At 43.3% G+C, this 16808-nt stretch overlaps 1 protein-coding gene across 1 annotated transcript in view; it reads left to right on the forward strand.

Moving 5' to 3' along the window:
* The window catches only part of LOC132392125 (T-cell-specific surface glycoprotein CD28-like), a 106021-nt gene that overhangs the window by 61374 nt on the left and 27839 nt on the right, over positions 1–16808 (forward strand). Inside the window, exon 3 of the mRNA XM_059965975.1 lies at positions 8866–8972. Within this exon, the coding sequence (XP_059821958.1) occupies positions 8866–8972 (107 nt within the window). The remainder of the gene's footprint in view (positions 1–8865; positions 8973–16808) is intronic.

A 16808-nucleotide genomic window follows, 5' to 3' on the forward strand; every position in this document is an offset into this window, starting at 1 on the left:
TTAACTTTCTGGACCAGCCCATCTTATCAAATGATTTACTGAAATCCCATGTAAACAACATCTACCACCCTACCTTTATAAGTCTCCTTTGTTAACTCCTTTAAATTTCAATTAAGTTAGTGTGTCAGGACTTTCCTCGCCCGAATCATGCTGACTGTCCCTAATCAGTCCCTGCTTTTCCAAACGTACATGAATCCTGAACCTCAGAACTCTTTTTATTAACTTCCCTACCTGCTCTGTAGTTACCTGGCTTATCACTGCTCATCATTATTACGTGCTGTATCGTATTGACTTGAGCAATCCACGGTCTTATCCATGACCATGATTGTTCTTGACAAATTTTTCTACAGAAGCGGTTTGCCATTGCCTTCATCTGGGCAGTGCCTTTACAAGATGGGTGATGCCAGCCATTATCAATAGCTTCCAGAGATTGTCAGCCTGGCGTCTGAGATCACACAACCAGGACTTGTGATCCGCACCATCTGCTCATACGACCATCCACTACCTGCTCCCATGGCTACACGTGACCCTGATCAGGGGGATAATCAGGTACTACACCTTGCCCAAGGGTGACCTACAGGCTAGTAGAAAGGAAGGAGCACCTTACACCTCCTTTGGTAGAGATATAATCTCCACCCCTCCATACTGCTACCCGACTTAAATAAAGGAACAACATCTTTCAGAATTCTGCCTGTGGCTGATGAGAATTCAGAAATCCCAGACTCTGAATCAGAATCAGGTTTATTAGCACTGACACATGCCATAAAATGTGTACATTTGCAGCAGCAGTACATTAAAATACTATAAATTTCAGCAAAATATATAAAAATACACAAATCGTACAAAGAGACCAAAATAGTGAGGTAGTCTTCATGGATTCATAGTCCCTTCAGAAATCTGATGGCATGGGGAAGAAGCTGTGCCTGAATTGTTAAGTGAGCATCTCCAGGCTCAGTACATCCTCCCTGATGGTAGTAATGAGAAGAAGGCCTGTCCCAGATGGTGAGGTCCTTCACGATGGACCCCACTTTCCTGAGGCATCAATTTCTAAAGATGTCCTAGATGGTGGTGAGGGGTGTGCTTAGTATTCTGGGATAGATCTCATCAAGCCCTGGGGACTTGTTCATCATTACACCTTTCAAGACATCAAACACCACTTCCTTCTTAATATTGATATGCTCCAAAATATACCATCATAGGGAGCATCCGCACATCAGCCATTACATTGAAACAGAAATCTACAGCACATTACAGGCCTTTCGGCCAACATTGTTGTGCCGGCCTTCAACTTCCTCATACAGGTTATTTATAAAAATCACGAAGAGGAGGGGTCCCAGACCAGATCCCTGCAGAACATCACTGGTCAGCAACCTCCATGAAGAACATGAACCATCTACAACCACCCTTTGCCTTCTGTGGGCAAGCCAATTCTGGATCCACAAAGCAAGGTCTCCTTGGATCCCAGGCCTCATTACTTTCTGAATGAGCCTTGCGTGGGGAACCTTCTCAAATGCCTTGCTGAAATCCATATACAATAGATCCACTGCTCTACCTTCATCAATATGTTTTGTTATATCCTCAGATAATTCAATCAGGTTCATAGGGCATGATCTGCTCTTGATAAAGCCATGTTGACTATCCCTAATTTGATTATCTCTCCAAATGCTCATAAATCCTGTTTCTCAAGATCTTCAACAACTTGCCCACCACTGAAGTAGGCCTCAATGGTCTATAATTTCCTGGGTTATCTCTGCTTCCTTTCTTGAACAAGGGAACAACATTTGCAACCTTCCAATCCACTAGTACTTCTGTCCATATTGATGATACAAAAATCATCACCAGGGGTTCAGTAATCTCCTTCCTCACTTCCCACAGTAGCCTGGGGTACATCTCATCTGGTACCAGCAACTTATCTAACTTAATACCTTCCAAAAGCTCCAGCACATCCTCTTTCTTAATCTATATAGTTTCAACCATTTCGGTCCACTGTAAGTCACCCCGACAATTGCCAAGGCCTTTTCACTGGTGAATACTGAAGCAAAGTATTCATTAAGTACCTCTGCTGCCTCCTCCGGCTCCACACGTTTCCATTCTCACTCCTGATTGGTCCTAATCTCACGTGGCTCATCCTCTTGCTCTTCACATACTTGTAGAATGCCTTGGAATTTTCCTTAATTCTGCTCTCCAAGGCCTTTTCATGGGCCCTTCTAGCTCTTCTAATTTCATTTTTGAGCTCCTTCCTGGCATCCTTGTAATTTTCTAGAGCTCTAACAGTAACTAGTTTCTTGAACCTTTCCTAAACTTTTCTTCGTAACTAGATTTTCAACATTCTTTGTACACCATGGTTCTTTTACCCTGCCATCCTTTCCCTGCCTTAATGGAACATACCTATGCAGGAAGCCATGCAAGTATTCCCTGAACATTTGCCATGTCTCTGCAATGCATTTCCCTAAGAACATCTGCTGCCAATTTATGCTCCCAAGTTCATGCCTAATAGCATCATATTTCCTCCTTAAATGTTTTCCCAAATTGTCTGCTCCTAGCCCTCTCCAGCGCAATGGTGAAGGAGGCAGAGTTGTGATCACTACTTCCAATATGTTCACCAAGAGCTCTGACACCTGACCAGATTCATTTTCCAATACCAGATCAAATCCTCCAGTTGGCTTATCTACATATTGAATCAGGAAACCTTCCTGAACACACCTAACAAACTGTTCTAAGGAGATGCCAGTCAATATTAGGAAAGTTAAAATTCACCCATCACAACAACCTTATCATTATTGCACTATTCCAGAATCTGCCTCCCTATCTGCTCCTCGATGTCTCTGTTACTATTGGGGAGTCTATAAAAAACACCCAGTAGAGTTATTGCCCCCTTTCTTTTTCTGACTTCCACCCACAATGACTCAGTAGACAATCCCTCCACGACTTCCTCCTTTAATGTAGCTGTGATACTATCCCTGATTAACAGTGCCACTCTCCCACCTCTTTTGCCTCCCTCCCTGTTCTTTTGAAACATCTAAAGCCTGGCACACTCAGCAGCCATTCCTGCTCCTGAGACATCCAATTCTCTGTAATGGCCACAACATCATAATTCCATGTATTGATCCACGTTCTAAGTTCATCCAACTTGCTTATGATACTCGGCGCATTAAAATACACACATCTCACACCATCTGGTTGTGTGCATCTTTGCTCTATCATCTGCTAACCCTTCCTCACAAACTCCCTAAAAACTGTCTCTACTTGAGTGCAAACCACCCCATCCTGTGCCTTTTCATTTCGGTTCCCATTACGGTCTGATTTGTTGCAAAATCCTCTCACAGTACACAAAAAAAAAACACAGTGAATTGTCAGAACTGCAGAAAAGGTGACTGGCTACAGTCTACCGTCACTGCAGGACTTGTGTGTCTCCAGGACAAAGAAATGGACAGAAAAAAATTATCGCGGGCACTACCCACCCAGCAAACTTTTTTTTCAAAAGCTCCATTTTGGAAAGCACTATTGGGCTATTAAAACAAAAACCTCACACCATCATAAAGGTTCCTTCCCCTAGGCAGTTAATCTGATCAACCATTCTGGTTAGACACCCGCACCCACTACTATGTATTACGTCAGTCATTGCACTGCACTGTAAACACTTTAAACCACCTTTTATAAAGCTGTTTACATTATAAATACATGCTGGTATTTATGCAATTTTATATCATATTTGTATTTCTAACTTTAATTTTATGCTATTCATTATTCTGTATTTTTGTTGAAAATTGTCATTTTGTTGCATGTGGTGCCAACCCATAGCAAATTTCTTATACATGTAAATGTACAGTATACAAGACATAGCAGCAGAATTAGCTCCTTCCCTCCCATGTACTGTTGCACTTCATTTTTCTTTCATCCATGTGCCAATCTAAGAGCTTCTTAAATTTCCCTAACTTATCTGCCTTTACCGCCATTCCTGGCAGTGCGATCAACTCACCCATCACTCTCTAAAACAGCTACCTCCAATGTGCCACTATACATTCCTCCGATCATCTTAAAATTATGTCCCCTTGTATTGGCCATTTCCTCCCTGGGAAAGGTCTCTGGCTATCCACTTGATCTGTGCCTCTTGTTATCTTGTACACCTCTGTCAAAACACCACTCATCTTCCGTCACTCCAAATCAGGATGCCATGCGACTCAGAGCAGATCTTGCAGGAGGTGATGCTTCTGTACACCTGACATATTTGTCCCTTTTGATTGTGGAGGTGGTCCAGGCAAGTAGCAGCAATTTACAGTGACATAAGCACACAGGTACATACCGTAGTATTCTGTAAATGGCAAAGCCAGTAGACACAGTTGTGAAGAGGGTGTTTGGCATGCTCATCTTCATTGATTAGCACACCAAGTACAAGAGTTTGGAAGGAACGTTGCAACTGTACTCATCCCATCTTCATAAGACATGCTCTCTAATCCAGGCAGCATCCTGGTAAATCTCCTCTGCACCCTCTCTACAGCTTCCACATCCTTTCTAGGCAACCAGAACTGAGCATAATATTCCACATATGGTCTAATAGAGATGTAACATCACTTCACAGCTCTTGAACCCAAACTCCTGACTATTCCCAGAACATTCCCAGAATGTTCATTGCCTCAGTAAAATCACCAATCAGTTTTCTCATCTCCAGTAAGCTGAGAGTTATCTAACTCAACCCCTTAAGCTTAGAGTGGTTGGACACAAAGGACGCGGGGGAGTTGAACTTCAGATGACGGAGAACATCATAGCAGAATGACAAGTCTATATCCTGGAGGCACCCAATGAGTGATGCAATTTAGGAATAAGATAAATGTGACCACACTACAGACACCTCTCCCCAGAAGTCAGTGATTGAGAAGGCAGGAAGTTTGTTGTTGCCTGATAGGGTGGTTTGAGAATCTCAGAAACAGGTGATCTTCTGAGATTTTCATGCACAACAGTGTCTAGGGATTGAAGAGAATGGTGCAAAAAGAAACAAAAAAAAAATCCAGTGAGCAGTAGTTCTGTGGGCAGAAAAAAACCCTTGCTAATCCTCCCCCGAGGATGAGGACTTTGGAGCTTCTGCTGGCGTTTCTGTAGCTCCGGGTTTTTACAGGATTGGGTTGCTAGCTCCATCCTCAACCCTCATCCTTTCTCATTTAGGATCAGGACTGTCCATGGTGGTGTTATAACTGGAATTGGTATTGGTTCGTCATTGTAACATGTACCAAGGTATGGTGAAAAGCTCGTCTTGCACGCTGTTCATACAGATCAAATCATTACACAATGCGTTGAGTTAGAACAAGGTAAAACAATAACAATGCAGAATTAAGCATAAAAGCTAGAGAGAAAGTGCAGTGCATGTAAACAATAAAGTGCAAGATCACAACAAAATAGATTGTGAGGCCAGGAACCCATCTTATCATACAAGTGGTGTGTTCAAGAGTTCGATAGCAGCAGGGTAGAAGCTGTCCTTGAGCCTGGTAGTACTTTCAGGCTTTTGTATCTTCTGCCCAAAGGGAGAAGGGAGAAGAGGGTATGGCTGGGGCGGGTGGGCTGCTTTACTGATACAGCAAGTATAGTATAGGCAGACTCCACGGAGGGGAGGCTAGTTCTTGTGATGTGCAGAGCTGTGTCCACAACTCTCTCCAGTTTCTTGCTGTCACATGTGGATCCATTGCCACACCAAGCTGTTATGCATCCACACATAATACTTTCTATGGTAACAGTTAACAAGGAGATGCCAAATTTCTTCAGCCCCCTAAGGAAGTAGAGGTGTTGGTGAGCTTTATTGTCTGTGACATCAAAGTTGTTGGGACTGGGACAGACTCTTGTGTCTACTGCAAGGAACCTGAAGCTCTCAACCCTAACAGCATTGATGTAGACGAGAGCATGCACTCTCCATTCCAGGACATGATGTCCTCCTTCAAAGGCTTCCCATTCCAGGACACCAGAGGTGTCATCCTCTTCAAAGAATGAGGTTTCTCTCTCTCCATTATTGATGCTGCACTCAGCCTCGCCTCCATTTCTCCAACACCTGCGCCCATCCCATCTTCCCGCAACCTTAATAGCGAGAATTTCTTTTGTCCTTGCCTACCACCCAATCAGCCTCCATATCCAACACATCCACCTCTGCAACTTCCACCATCTCCAAAGGGATCCTACCTCCAAACATATCCTTACCTTTCCACTCGTCTATACTTTTCGTGGGAGATCTGTTCCTCTTCAATTCTCTTGTCCATTCATTCTTCCCCACTAATCTCCCGAAGTGCTACACCTGCCCATACGCCTCCTCCCTCACCTCCATTCAGGGCACCAAATAGTCTTTCCAGGTGAGGCAACCCTTCGGAAGCAAATCCGCTGGGGTCGTCAATTGTAAATTGGGGAACCATCTTGTCAAGCACTTCCTCTCCATTGCCACAAGCAGAACCTCCTGGTAGCCAAACATTTTAATTCCCTTTCCAACATGTTGGTCCATGGCCTTCTCTCATGCTGAGATGAGGCCACCCTCAGGGTGGAGGAACAAAACCTATAATCTGTCTGGGTAATCTCCAAGCTCACAGCATGAATATCGATTCCTCCTTCAGGTAAAAAAAATACCCTCCTCCTACCCCCGATCTATTTCCCCACTCTGACCTTGTAACTCTTGTCACCTGACCACCACATCCACCTGGATTCCCTCCTCTTTCCCTCTAGCCTATGGTCCATTCTCTCCTCCAATTAGATTCCTTCTTCTCCAGCCCTTGACCTTTCCTACCCACCTGGCTTCACCTATCACCTTCTAACTAGCTGTCCTTCCCGTCCCCCCACCTTTCTATTCTGTCACCCTCCCCCTTCCTTCTCAATCCTCAGCCTGAATTGTCGACTGCTTATTCATTTCCATAGATGCTGCCTGACCTGTTGAGTTCCTCCAGTATTTTACGTGTGTTGCTCTTGATTTCTCTGCAGACTTTGTATTTATGATGTACACCGCCCCCTTTCTGAAGTCAATGACCAGTTCATTTGCTTTGCTTACAATGAGGGAAAACATCATGTCACCAAGCTCTCTATCTCCTCCTGGACTGGCTCATCATTACTTGAGATAAGGCCCCCATCGGTGGTATCATCTGCAAACTTGTAGATGTAGTTAGATTGAGTTCGAGAATCTGGCCACACAGTCATGAGTGTATAAGGAGTAGAGTAGAGGCTGTAGAGGCAAACTTGTGGTGCACCAGTGTTTCGAGTAATCATGGCAGAGACATCGTTGCCTATCCTTGCAGGATGAAAGTCCATGGGGTAAAGTGGGGAGAAGTGATTCTACACTGAGAATCATTCTACTGAATGATGGAACAGGCTTGAGAAACTGCATGATTTAAATCAGCTCCTTTGTCATCTCCCCCTCATGCTGACAAAGCTCTGATCTACCTCTCTATCAGTTCCCTTTACAGAAAGCATGCACCGTCCACAACCTTAAAATGCATACTGACCTCACAACTCATCACCGCTCCTACAGAAGGGTGATACAGCATAGAACAGCATTCCCCTGCCACTGTCGTACTCTTCTAAAAGACTCCACTCAATCCAACACCACAAGCTATCACAAGGACTGAACAGTGTTAAACCAATATCCTTTACACAGAGAACATTCTTCATCAAACTCCTCATCCTTCCACAGAAACTTCCCACTATTTCAAAACAAAAATGGTACCCATCCAACAAGCTACCATTTTGCACTCAATTTGCCATTGAACACCTTGTCCAACTCACACAGCAAGTCCTCATCTAATCCCCTCTCTTTTCAGTCACCATTGTCCATTCAGCTTTCCATAGAGACTGCCTCCCATCTGACCTGGGACGTTGTTACCCATCTACCTCAGCTCGCAGACACGGGCACCCTTCCTTCTCCCAGAGGGCCCAGCTTCGTGGAAGTCTCCAGCCATTCACTAGTCAAATCAGCTCACACACAGACACTGTCGTTCAACATCCCTCCCATTGACACAGTGCAGCATGTCAAACTCTCACTCTGCCCCAAGAGTGTAGCACTTCACAGTACCATGACTCACAATCAGATTTCATTTCCCACTGCTGCCTGTAAGGTGTTTGTACGTTCTCCCTGTGACCATGCAGATTTCCTCCGGGTGCTCCAGTTCCCACACATTCCAAAGACATACGGGTTAGTAAGTTGTGGGCATTGCTGTGTTGGTGTTGGAAGTTGTGGGCTGCCCAGCACAATCCTCGGACTGTGATGGTCATTGGTGCAAACAGTGCATATCACTGTATGGTGTACCCGAACAAATAAAACTAATCTTAATCTTTTCACAGACTCGCCTACTCACTGATCCATCACTTTCACACAGACACTGCACCACGCTCACTGACAAATGCATAGATACACATCAGCTTGATTTACCCCATGATCACTGAAACATACAGTAAAATACATCGTCTGCATCAAATTAAATCAAAGAGGATTGTGCCGGGCGGGGCCTGCAAGTGTCTCCACGACCCCAGGCTTCCGACGCAAGCGTAGTATTCTCACAGCTCTCTAACCCTAACTGTAGGTTGTTGGAAAGTAGGAGGAAGCTAGAGAACCTGGAGGAAGCCCACAGGGTGGTAGAGGGAACATGCAAACTTCTAAGAAACAGTGATGGGAATTGAACCCTGATTGCTGATCGCTGGTGCCTTAAGTGATTGCGCCAACCACTATATATGTACTGCACAATATCTGTCCATTCAAACTCCTTGCTTTAGAGATGACGTTCTGGATACTCATTCTAACCCTGGTCCAATTTACACACACATCATAATGAATAGTTCTCGCTCCTTCACATCGGCTCTTCTGCAGATTTTGATGTCCATGGGCTTAACCTGAGGATTCTTCCCTTTCAGAGGAAGAGAATGGCTACTGGTTGCTGCTAACTGTGATTCTCACCATTCTCGTTATGCTGCTCTTCCTATACGGCATATCCATGACGGTGGTGTACTGCAAGTACAAGGTACGTAACCAAGAAAGTGTGGGGCTAAGTGTTACAGTTGCTTAAATCTGACACCAGTTCTTCACCAGCCAGTTGTCTTTCCTCCCTGGTATTTCTGATACCAACAGTCACCAATCTCTGTCACATATCAAATGATTCTTGCACCAATGCTTTCAATATGAGCTCTGGTAATCTACAGGAAGTTCTGTAAAATATTATGTGATTCTAATGAATCATGTTTGGCCAGAAATTAAATTAACTCCAACGCTTCCCCTCACCATCCCCAGGACAATCCATTCCTAGATCCTTTCCTTGCCCCATCTCCTCCACTGCCTCTGCTGCTGAAACGTTTACACTCACCTCACTTCTGCTACCTCAGCACTTGTACGTGCTCTCTTGGTGGACCCTTCACAATTCACCTTCAGTAAACATGCCTGTGAAAGGTTCTGCTGTCCCTAGCCTATCACAATCACTTTCAGTGGCCTCTTTATTAGGTAGAGAATGAACCCTGAGTGCCCTTCTACTACTGTAGCTCATCCATTTCAAGGTTCGACGTGTTGTGTGTTCAGAGATGCTTATAACACATGGTTGGTTGTTATTGTCACCTTCTTGTCAGCTTGAAGCAGTCTAACCATCTTCCGCTGACCTCTCTCAACAAGGCATTTTCAACCGCAGAACTGCCGCTCACCAGATGTACTTGATTGTTCACACCATTCTCTGTAAACTCTAGAGAATGCTGTGCATAAATATCCCCAGGAGATTAGCAGTTTCTGAGATACTCGAACCACCCTGTTTTTTTTTACCAACAATCATACCATGGTTAAAATCACCCAAGATCACATTTCTTCCCCCATTCTGGTGTTTGGTCTGAACAACAACTGAAACTTGAACATGTCTCCAGCTTTTATTTATTGACTTGCTGCCATGTGATTGGCTGATCAGATATTTGCATTAGCAAGCAGGTGGTGTGCAGATGTACCTGATAAAGTGGCCGCTGAGTGCACAACAGGTGAAAATGCCATGGAAGTTAACTTTTTGCAGTACAGTACATTACAAACATGTCAAACACAAGTTAATGTAAACTTAAATGAACATAAGTTAGATATACAGTATAACTTACGTGTGCAAATATAAACAAAATAAACAGAAATACATTAGTGAAAACAGAGAGACAAGAAGAGTAATAGACCAGGGTGGTGTTAATGCTTTTCACAACCCAGTCACAGTGGGGAAGAAGCTATTGGTGAGCTTTGAGGTGCAAGTCTTCAGCACCTCTGCCTGCAGCCTGATGGTGGGATCGAGAAGAGGGCCCAGCCCAGATAGTGAGGCCCTCTAATAATGGATGTAAACGCCCACAGTGTTTACATCCATTAAACACTGGATGTAAATCTAGCAGTGTGTTTAATCTAGATTAAACACTAGCAGTGTGTGGAATATTCGAGAGGGTCAGGGGGCAGAAGTGAGCACAATTGCATTTTCCAGGGAGAAGGTACTTGGAAAACAGTAAGATTTGAAGGTAGGCAAGTCATCTGGACCAGGTGGACTGCACTGCAGGGTTCTGAAAGAGGTGGCTGAAAAGCTTGTGGGGGCATTAGTAATGATCTTTCAAGAATCACTAGATCCTGGAATGGTTCCAGAGGACTGGAATATCACTCCAGTCTTCAAGTATTAAAAGAGGCAAAAGAAGGGAAATTATAAGCCAATTAGTCTGACCTCGGTTGGGAAGATGTTGGAGTTGATTGTTAAGGATGTGGTTTCAGGGTACTTGAAGGCACATGATAAAATAGGCCATAGTCAGCATGGCTGCCTTAAGGGAAAATCTTACCTGACAAATCTGTTGGAGTTCCTTGAGGAAATAACAAGCAGCCTAGACAAAAGGGGAAATCAGTGGATGTTATATACTTGGATTTTCAGAAGGTTTTAACAAGGTACTGCACATGAGGCTGCTAAACAAGGCAAGAATCCAGGATATTACAGGAAAGATACTAGCAAGGATAGATAATTGGCTAATTGGCAGGAGGCAAAGTGTGTAAATAAGGGAAGCCTTTTCAGATTGGCTGCCGGTGACTAGTGATGTTCTGCAGGGGTCATGTTGGGACCACTTCTCTCTAAGTTTTATGCCAATAATTTGGATGACTGAATTGATGGCTTTGTGGCCAAGTTTGTGGACGATATGAAGATAGGTGGAAGGACAGGTAGGATTGAGGAAGCAGGGAGGCTACAGAAGGACTTGGACATTAGGGGAAGGAACAAAAAGCGGAAGATGGGATACAGTGTCAGGAAGTGTACAGTTATGCACTTTGGTAGAAGGAATATTTTCTTTTCTAAATATTTCTTTTTTAAATATTTTCTTTTCTTTTCTTTTCTTTTCTAAATGGGCAGGAAATTCAAAAATCCAAGATGCAAAGGGACTTGGTAGACCTTGTGCAGGATTCCTTAACGGTTAACTTGCAGGTTGAATCAGTGGTGAGGAAGGCAAATGCAATGTTGGCATTCATTTTGCGAGGACTAGTATATAAAAGCACAGATATAATGCTGAGGCTTTCTAAGGCACTGGTGAGGCCTCACTTGGAGTATTGTGAGCAGCTTCGAGCCCCTAAATAAGAGAAGATGTGCCGGCGTTGGAAAGGGTTGAGAGGAGATTCATGAGAATGATTCCAGGAATGAAGAGTTATCGTACGAGGAGTGCTTGATGCTCTGGGCCTTTACTGATTGCAACTTAAGAGAATGGGGGGGGAAGATCTCATTGAAATCTTTCAAATGTTGAAAGGCTAGATAAAGTGAATGTGAAGAGGAGGTTTCCTATAGTGGGTGAGTCTAGGACCAGGGAGCACAACCTCAGAATAGAGGAACATCCATTTAGAACAGAGATGAGGAGGAATTTATGTATCCAGAGGGTGGTGAATCTGGAATTCATTGCCAGAGGCTGCTGTGGAGACCAGGTTATTTGGGTGTACTTAAGGTGGCGGTTGATAGGTTCTTTATTAGTCAGGGTGTGAAAGCTTACCACAAGGCGGCAGTAGAATGGGTTTGAGAGGGTAATAGATCAGTCTTGATGAAATGGTGGAGCATATTTGATGGGCCAAATGGCCTAATTCTGCTCCTATATCTTATGATCTATGGATTTCCTGAGACATTGCTTCTTGTACATATCCTCGACATTGGGGAAAGATGAATGCACGATGGAACAGGCTAAGGCCACTGCTCTCTGTATCCTCTTTAAGTATTTAAATAAGTGTGTAGATTTTATGATTTTGCGAGACCGGAAAACATTGGCCAGTATTAGTACAGGCATTTCACACTGGTGACCGAAAGTGAAACTCATCACCTCAGGGAATTTAAAGAGCAGATCATATGCAGCTCCAGTTACCTCAGCTGCAAGAGAGACTTTTGCCCTCAACCACCATTTCAACTATTCAAAGAGGAAACAATGGACGGATCAAAATCAATCCCTTCCTCACTCTATCACCAATGCCTTTTACATACGTGGAAGAAGATCGAGAGGTCAATGTTTCAGGTTCGGACCAATTCCAATGAAAAGTTTTTTACCTTAATCTGCAACTCCATTATTCTCTCGTCAGATGCTGCCTGATTTGCTGAGCGCTTCCATCATTTCCCAGTTTTATTTCTGATTTTCAGCATCTCCTGATTTTTTTTTTGATCTTTGCCTTTTGCCCAGATTTTTTGATAATTGGCCAACATGGCTCTTCTCTTAAAAGAAATGATAGGGTTAAAGGAGATAGCTGGTCAACTCAATTAATCTTAACTGGGATATCAATGACCACTTTTCACACAGTCACAAGACATGGGTTAGCTCACAAGGTATAAACCCCACCCACGTATGCTACAAGCATACAGTCAGTGGCCACTTTATTTGGACCCTTTTGTGGCCACTGATTATGTTTCTGTATGTTCATGGTCTCCATGATTCATCTCACCCACTTCACATTTCAATTTGCAGTGCATTCAGAGATGCTTTTCTGCACACTACTATTGTAACTGCGGTTATTGATTACTGTTGCCTTCCTGCCAGCTTGAACTAGTCTGGCAATTCTCTGATTGGCTGATCTAGTCCATGCCAAGCCACTTAACTGGACTACTCCCTTCGACCTGAACCAGGACCATTGCCCTCTTAAACCTCTGCCATCTGTGTACCTATCCAAACTTCTCTTACACATTGAAATCAAGCTCGCATGAACGACTTGAGGGCAGCTTGTTCCGCACTCACAACCCTCTGAGTGAAGAAGTTTCCTTCCATGTTCCCCTTAAACTTTTCACCTTTCACCCTTAACCCATGATTTCTAGTTGTAATCCCACCCAGCCTCAGTGGAAAAAGCCTGCTTGCATGTAGCCTATTCATATGCCTCATAATTTTGTACACCTCTATCAAATCTCCCCTTAATCTCAAACACTCCAGGAAGTAAGGTCCTAACCTATTCAGCCTGTAAACTCAGGTCAAATCCCAGCACCATCCATGCAAGTTTTCTCTGCACTCTGTCCTGGCTACCTTTCCTTCTTTTCCTCTTACTTTTTTCCCTTTTACTTCCCTTGAGTACTTTTCCTTGTTACTGTCATGTCTATCCTTTCTGTCTCCCCCCAGCCCTCTTCTCTCACTCACCCTGGTTCCACTCACATCTATTTCCCAACTATTGAAAAGTTTCTAGGCCTTTCACCTTATCACTGAGAAATTATCTCAGTGAACCCACTACCTGACCAACTGAGCAGAAGTGGAACAGCCCGGTCACACATAGCACATACGAAACCCACATCTAGTAACCACTTGATAAGGTACCTCTCATAGGCAATAAAGTGGCCACTGAGTGTATGGTCATGGTTTTCTGCTGCTGTAACCCATCCACTTCAAAGTTCAATGTGTTGTGTGTTCAGAGGTACCCTTCTGCATATCACTGTTTTAACTCACAGCTATTTGACTTACTGTCACCTTCAAGCAGTCTGACCTTTCTTCTCATTGCATCCCCATTCTGACATTTGCTCTGAACAACAACTGAACCTCTTCCTTCCTTCCTTCTTCTTGTTTTACAGTGATTTGGCACCCAGCTTAATGATGCATTACTGCCACCTTCTGCCTGTGGATCAGATGATAGGCCTACATTCTAAATCCCTTCACCCATTCACACACACACATACCCACCCTAATCTACACTTTATCCTTCCTTCTTTGGCCATCCTAGTACCCCATTCCTGCTTATCCATCATATCCTATAAAAAAAAACCCTGTATCCCTTAAGAAAGCTAGAAGTACCCTGACCTGTGCTTTCTCACCCATGCCCACTAACCCTTTTAATGCGAATTCCTGCACTCCCAATTCCCTTAGATTAATTCTCATCATCTCTCTGTATCCCATACTTACTGTAACTCAGAATTACATGATCTACTACTCTTCTTCCGGACATTTCTCACACAATCCTGTCTGGTGTTTCCCTATCATTTTCAATGTTTTGTTTAGTGCACAGTACCCCAGCCTTAACCTAGTCCACAGTTTCCTCTCTTCTGTATCCACTGCCTACCCGAGTACCTGTAACACTCTTTTGTATTTGATATAAATGCCTCCCTTTCCCCTCTCTGTCCCATCTTTCTTGCCACATTTAGGTAATTCTTTCTCAGATTATACATTTAGCTTCTGCTTTGCTGATACTAATGTGCATTTCTATATTTTCTTTCTTTAATGCTCTCTTTGCCAACTCATCCACCCTCTCATTCCCTTCACCCCTACATGTGCTGAAACCCATAGAAATTTAACCTGACCTCCCTGATTTTCAACTTTTGTGATTGACTGAAGGACTTCATAAAGTACATCTTGCCAGCTGATTGAGTGAAAAGACCTTAAGCTTAGAACTGAGGATGAATCTGAGCACATCAACACTTTGACTAGTCTAGCTTTTTCCACCCATCACAACGCAACCAACACTGCCAACATCGCCACTGTATACACCCCTAACTTATTAGATGTTCTTCTGCTGATTCCAATTTCTTTTGCTGGTATAGCCACCCCAAACCCTGTCACTCCTGTTTCAGGTTCCTTAGCACCATCTGTATAAATCTGAGTATAACCACTATACTTTTCCATCACATGATAGTTAAATGCACTAGCCAAGTCAATTTTATATTTTCCTTTCCTTTTTGCCTCTAAGAAATGCCAGTCTATGTCAGACCATACAATCTTCCATGGAGCTACAACCAGATAAACTACTGAAGGACTTATCCTTAGATCAAACACTCCACATTCTTTAGCAATATCATTCCCTACCCAACTAACATTATCCCTCTGAAACTTCCCATTCTCCCAGCACTCCCTTTGCAGGATGAGAATCATTGTGCCCCTACAAATTAGCCCAGTAGTTTGCCATCAATTGCTTTCTTCTTAGCTCCAAAGACATTACTCCCAATTCTACCTGGAGGGCTGATACTGGTGATGTTTTAAAAGCCCCACTGCACTCTCTCAAAACCTGAGCCTGAATCACATCCAGTTTCCTTATAAGAGACCTGGCTGCTGATCCATATGCTACACTTCCATAATCCAACACAGATCTTACTAAAGCCAGATACATTCTCTTCAATACTGAACAATTGCTCCCCATTCTCTACCAGTGAAACATCTCATCATGTTTATTACTTTTTTACATTTCTCTTCAACTTTCCTGATATGGTCTGCCCATGTAAACCGTGAATCAAATATAACTCCCAGAAATTTAAATGATCCAACCCTTTCTAATTCTATCCCATACATCCTTAACTTCTTCCCTACCTCAATTCTTTTCCTAGTGAAACATACAGTGTGAGTTTTTTCTACTGAAAATCTACATCCCCAATCATAGCCCCACTCTACCACTTCATCAATTGCTCCTTGTAGTTTCCTGATTATATGCTCTGTATTCCTGCCTCTTTTCCACAAGGCCCCATCATCCGCAAACAGTGACCTACCTATATCCACTGGTACCTTTGTGAAGACATCATTGATCATAATGATGAAAAGTAACAGGCTAATCACACTACCTTGAGGTGTGCCATTTCCCACTATGTACTGATTTGACAATTCTGATCCAATCCAAACTCAAATTTTCCTACCAAACAAAAAATCTTTTATCCAATTAAAAACTCTCCCACCAACCCCCATCTTGTGCAGTTTAATTAACAATCCTTCCTTCCACATCATGTCACAGGCTTTTTCTATGTCAAAAAACACTGCAACTACTGATTCTTTATTTGCCTGGGCCTTTCTTATTTCAGTCTCTAACCTTATCACTGAGTCCATGGAATTCCTTTCCTTCCTAAAACCACTCTGATAACTTGCCAGTGTTCCCCTTTTCTCAAGTTCATACGATAACCTTTCTGTTATCATCCTTTCCATTATATTTCATATTTTTGATGTTAATGCTATTGGCCTGTAGCTAGTGGGTTTTGACGGATCCTTGCCAGCTTTCCTTACTGGAATTACTACTGTTCTTTCCATGCACTTGGTAATCTTCCCTCCTCCCACACTCTGTTGTAAAGATGCAGCAACTTCAATAGCGCTCCTTCTCCAAGATTTTTAGCGTAACATGTCATATTAGATCTTTCCCTGGGGAGGTTGGTCTCAATCTCTTTGATACTCTCACCATCTCTGCCAACGTAAATGGTTCATCGATTATGTCATCAGTTTCTTCCCTCCTGTTTAACACACCTGGGTATTGACTCATTGTTCTTTCCCTTCTGCTTCTCCATTCTTCAGCCGCATTTTCTGAACTATGTATCTTTACAAATGACTTGGCCGTGATCTCAGCCTTATCCCTGCAACTGAACCCCTTGACCATGCCTGCATGTTTTTATACATTGTGTTGCTGCCTCATGATTGGCTGA

The sequence above is a fragment of the Hypanus sabinus genome, chromosome 4 (assembly GCF_030144855.1).
Source record: "Hypanus sabinus isolate sHypSab1 chromosome 4, sHypSab1.hap1, whole genome shotgun sequence".
NCBI lineage: Eukaryota > Metazoa > Chordata > Chondrichthyes > Myliobatiformes > Dasyatidae > Hypanus > Hypanus sabinus.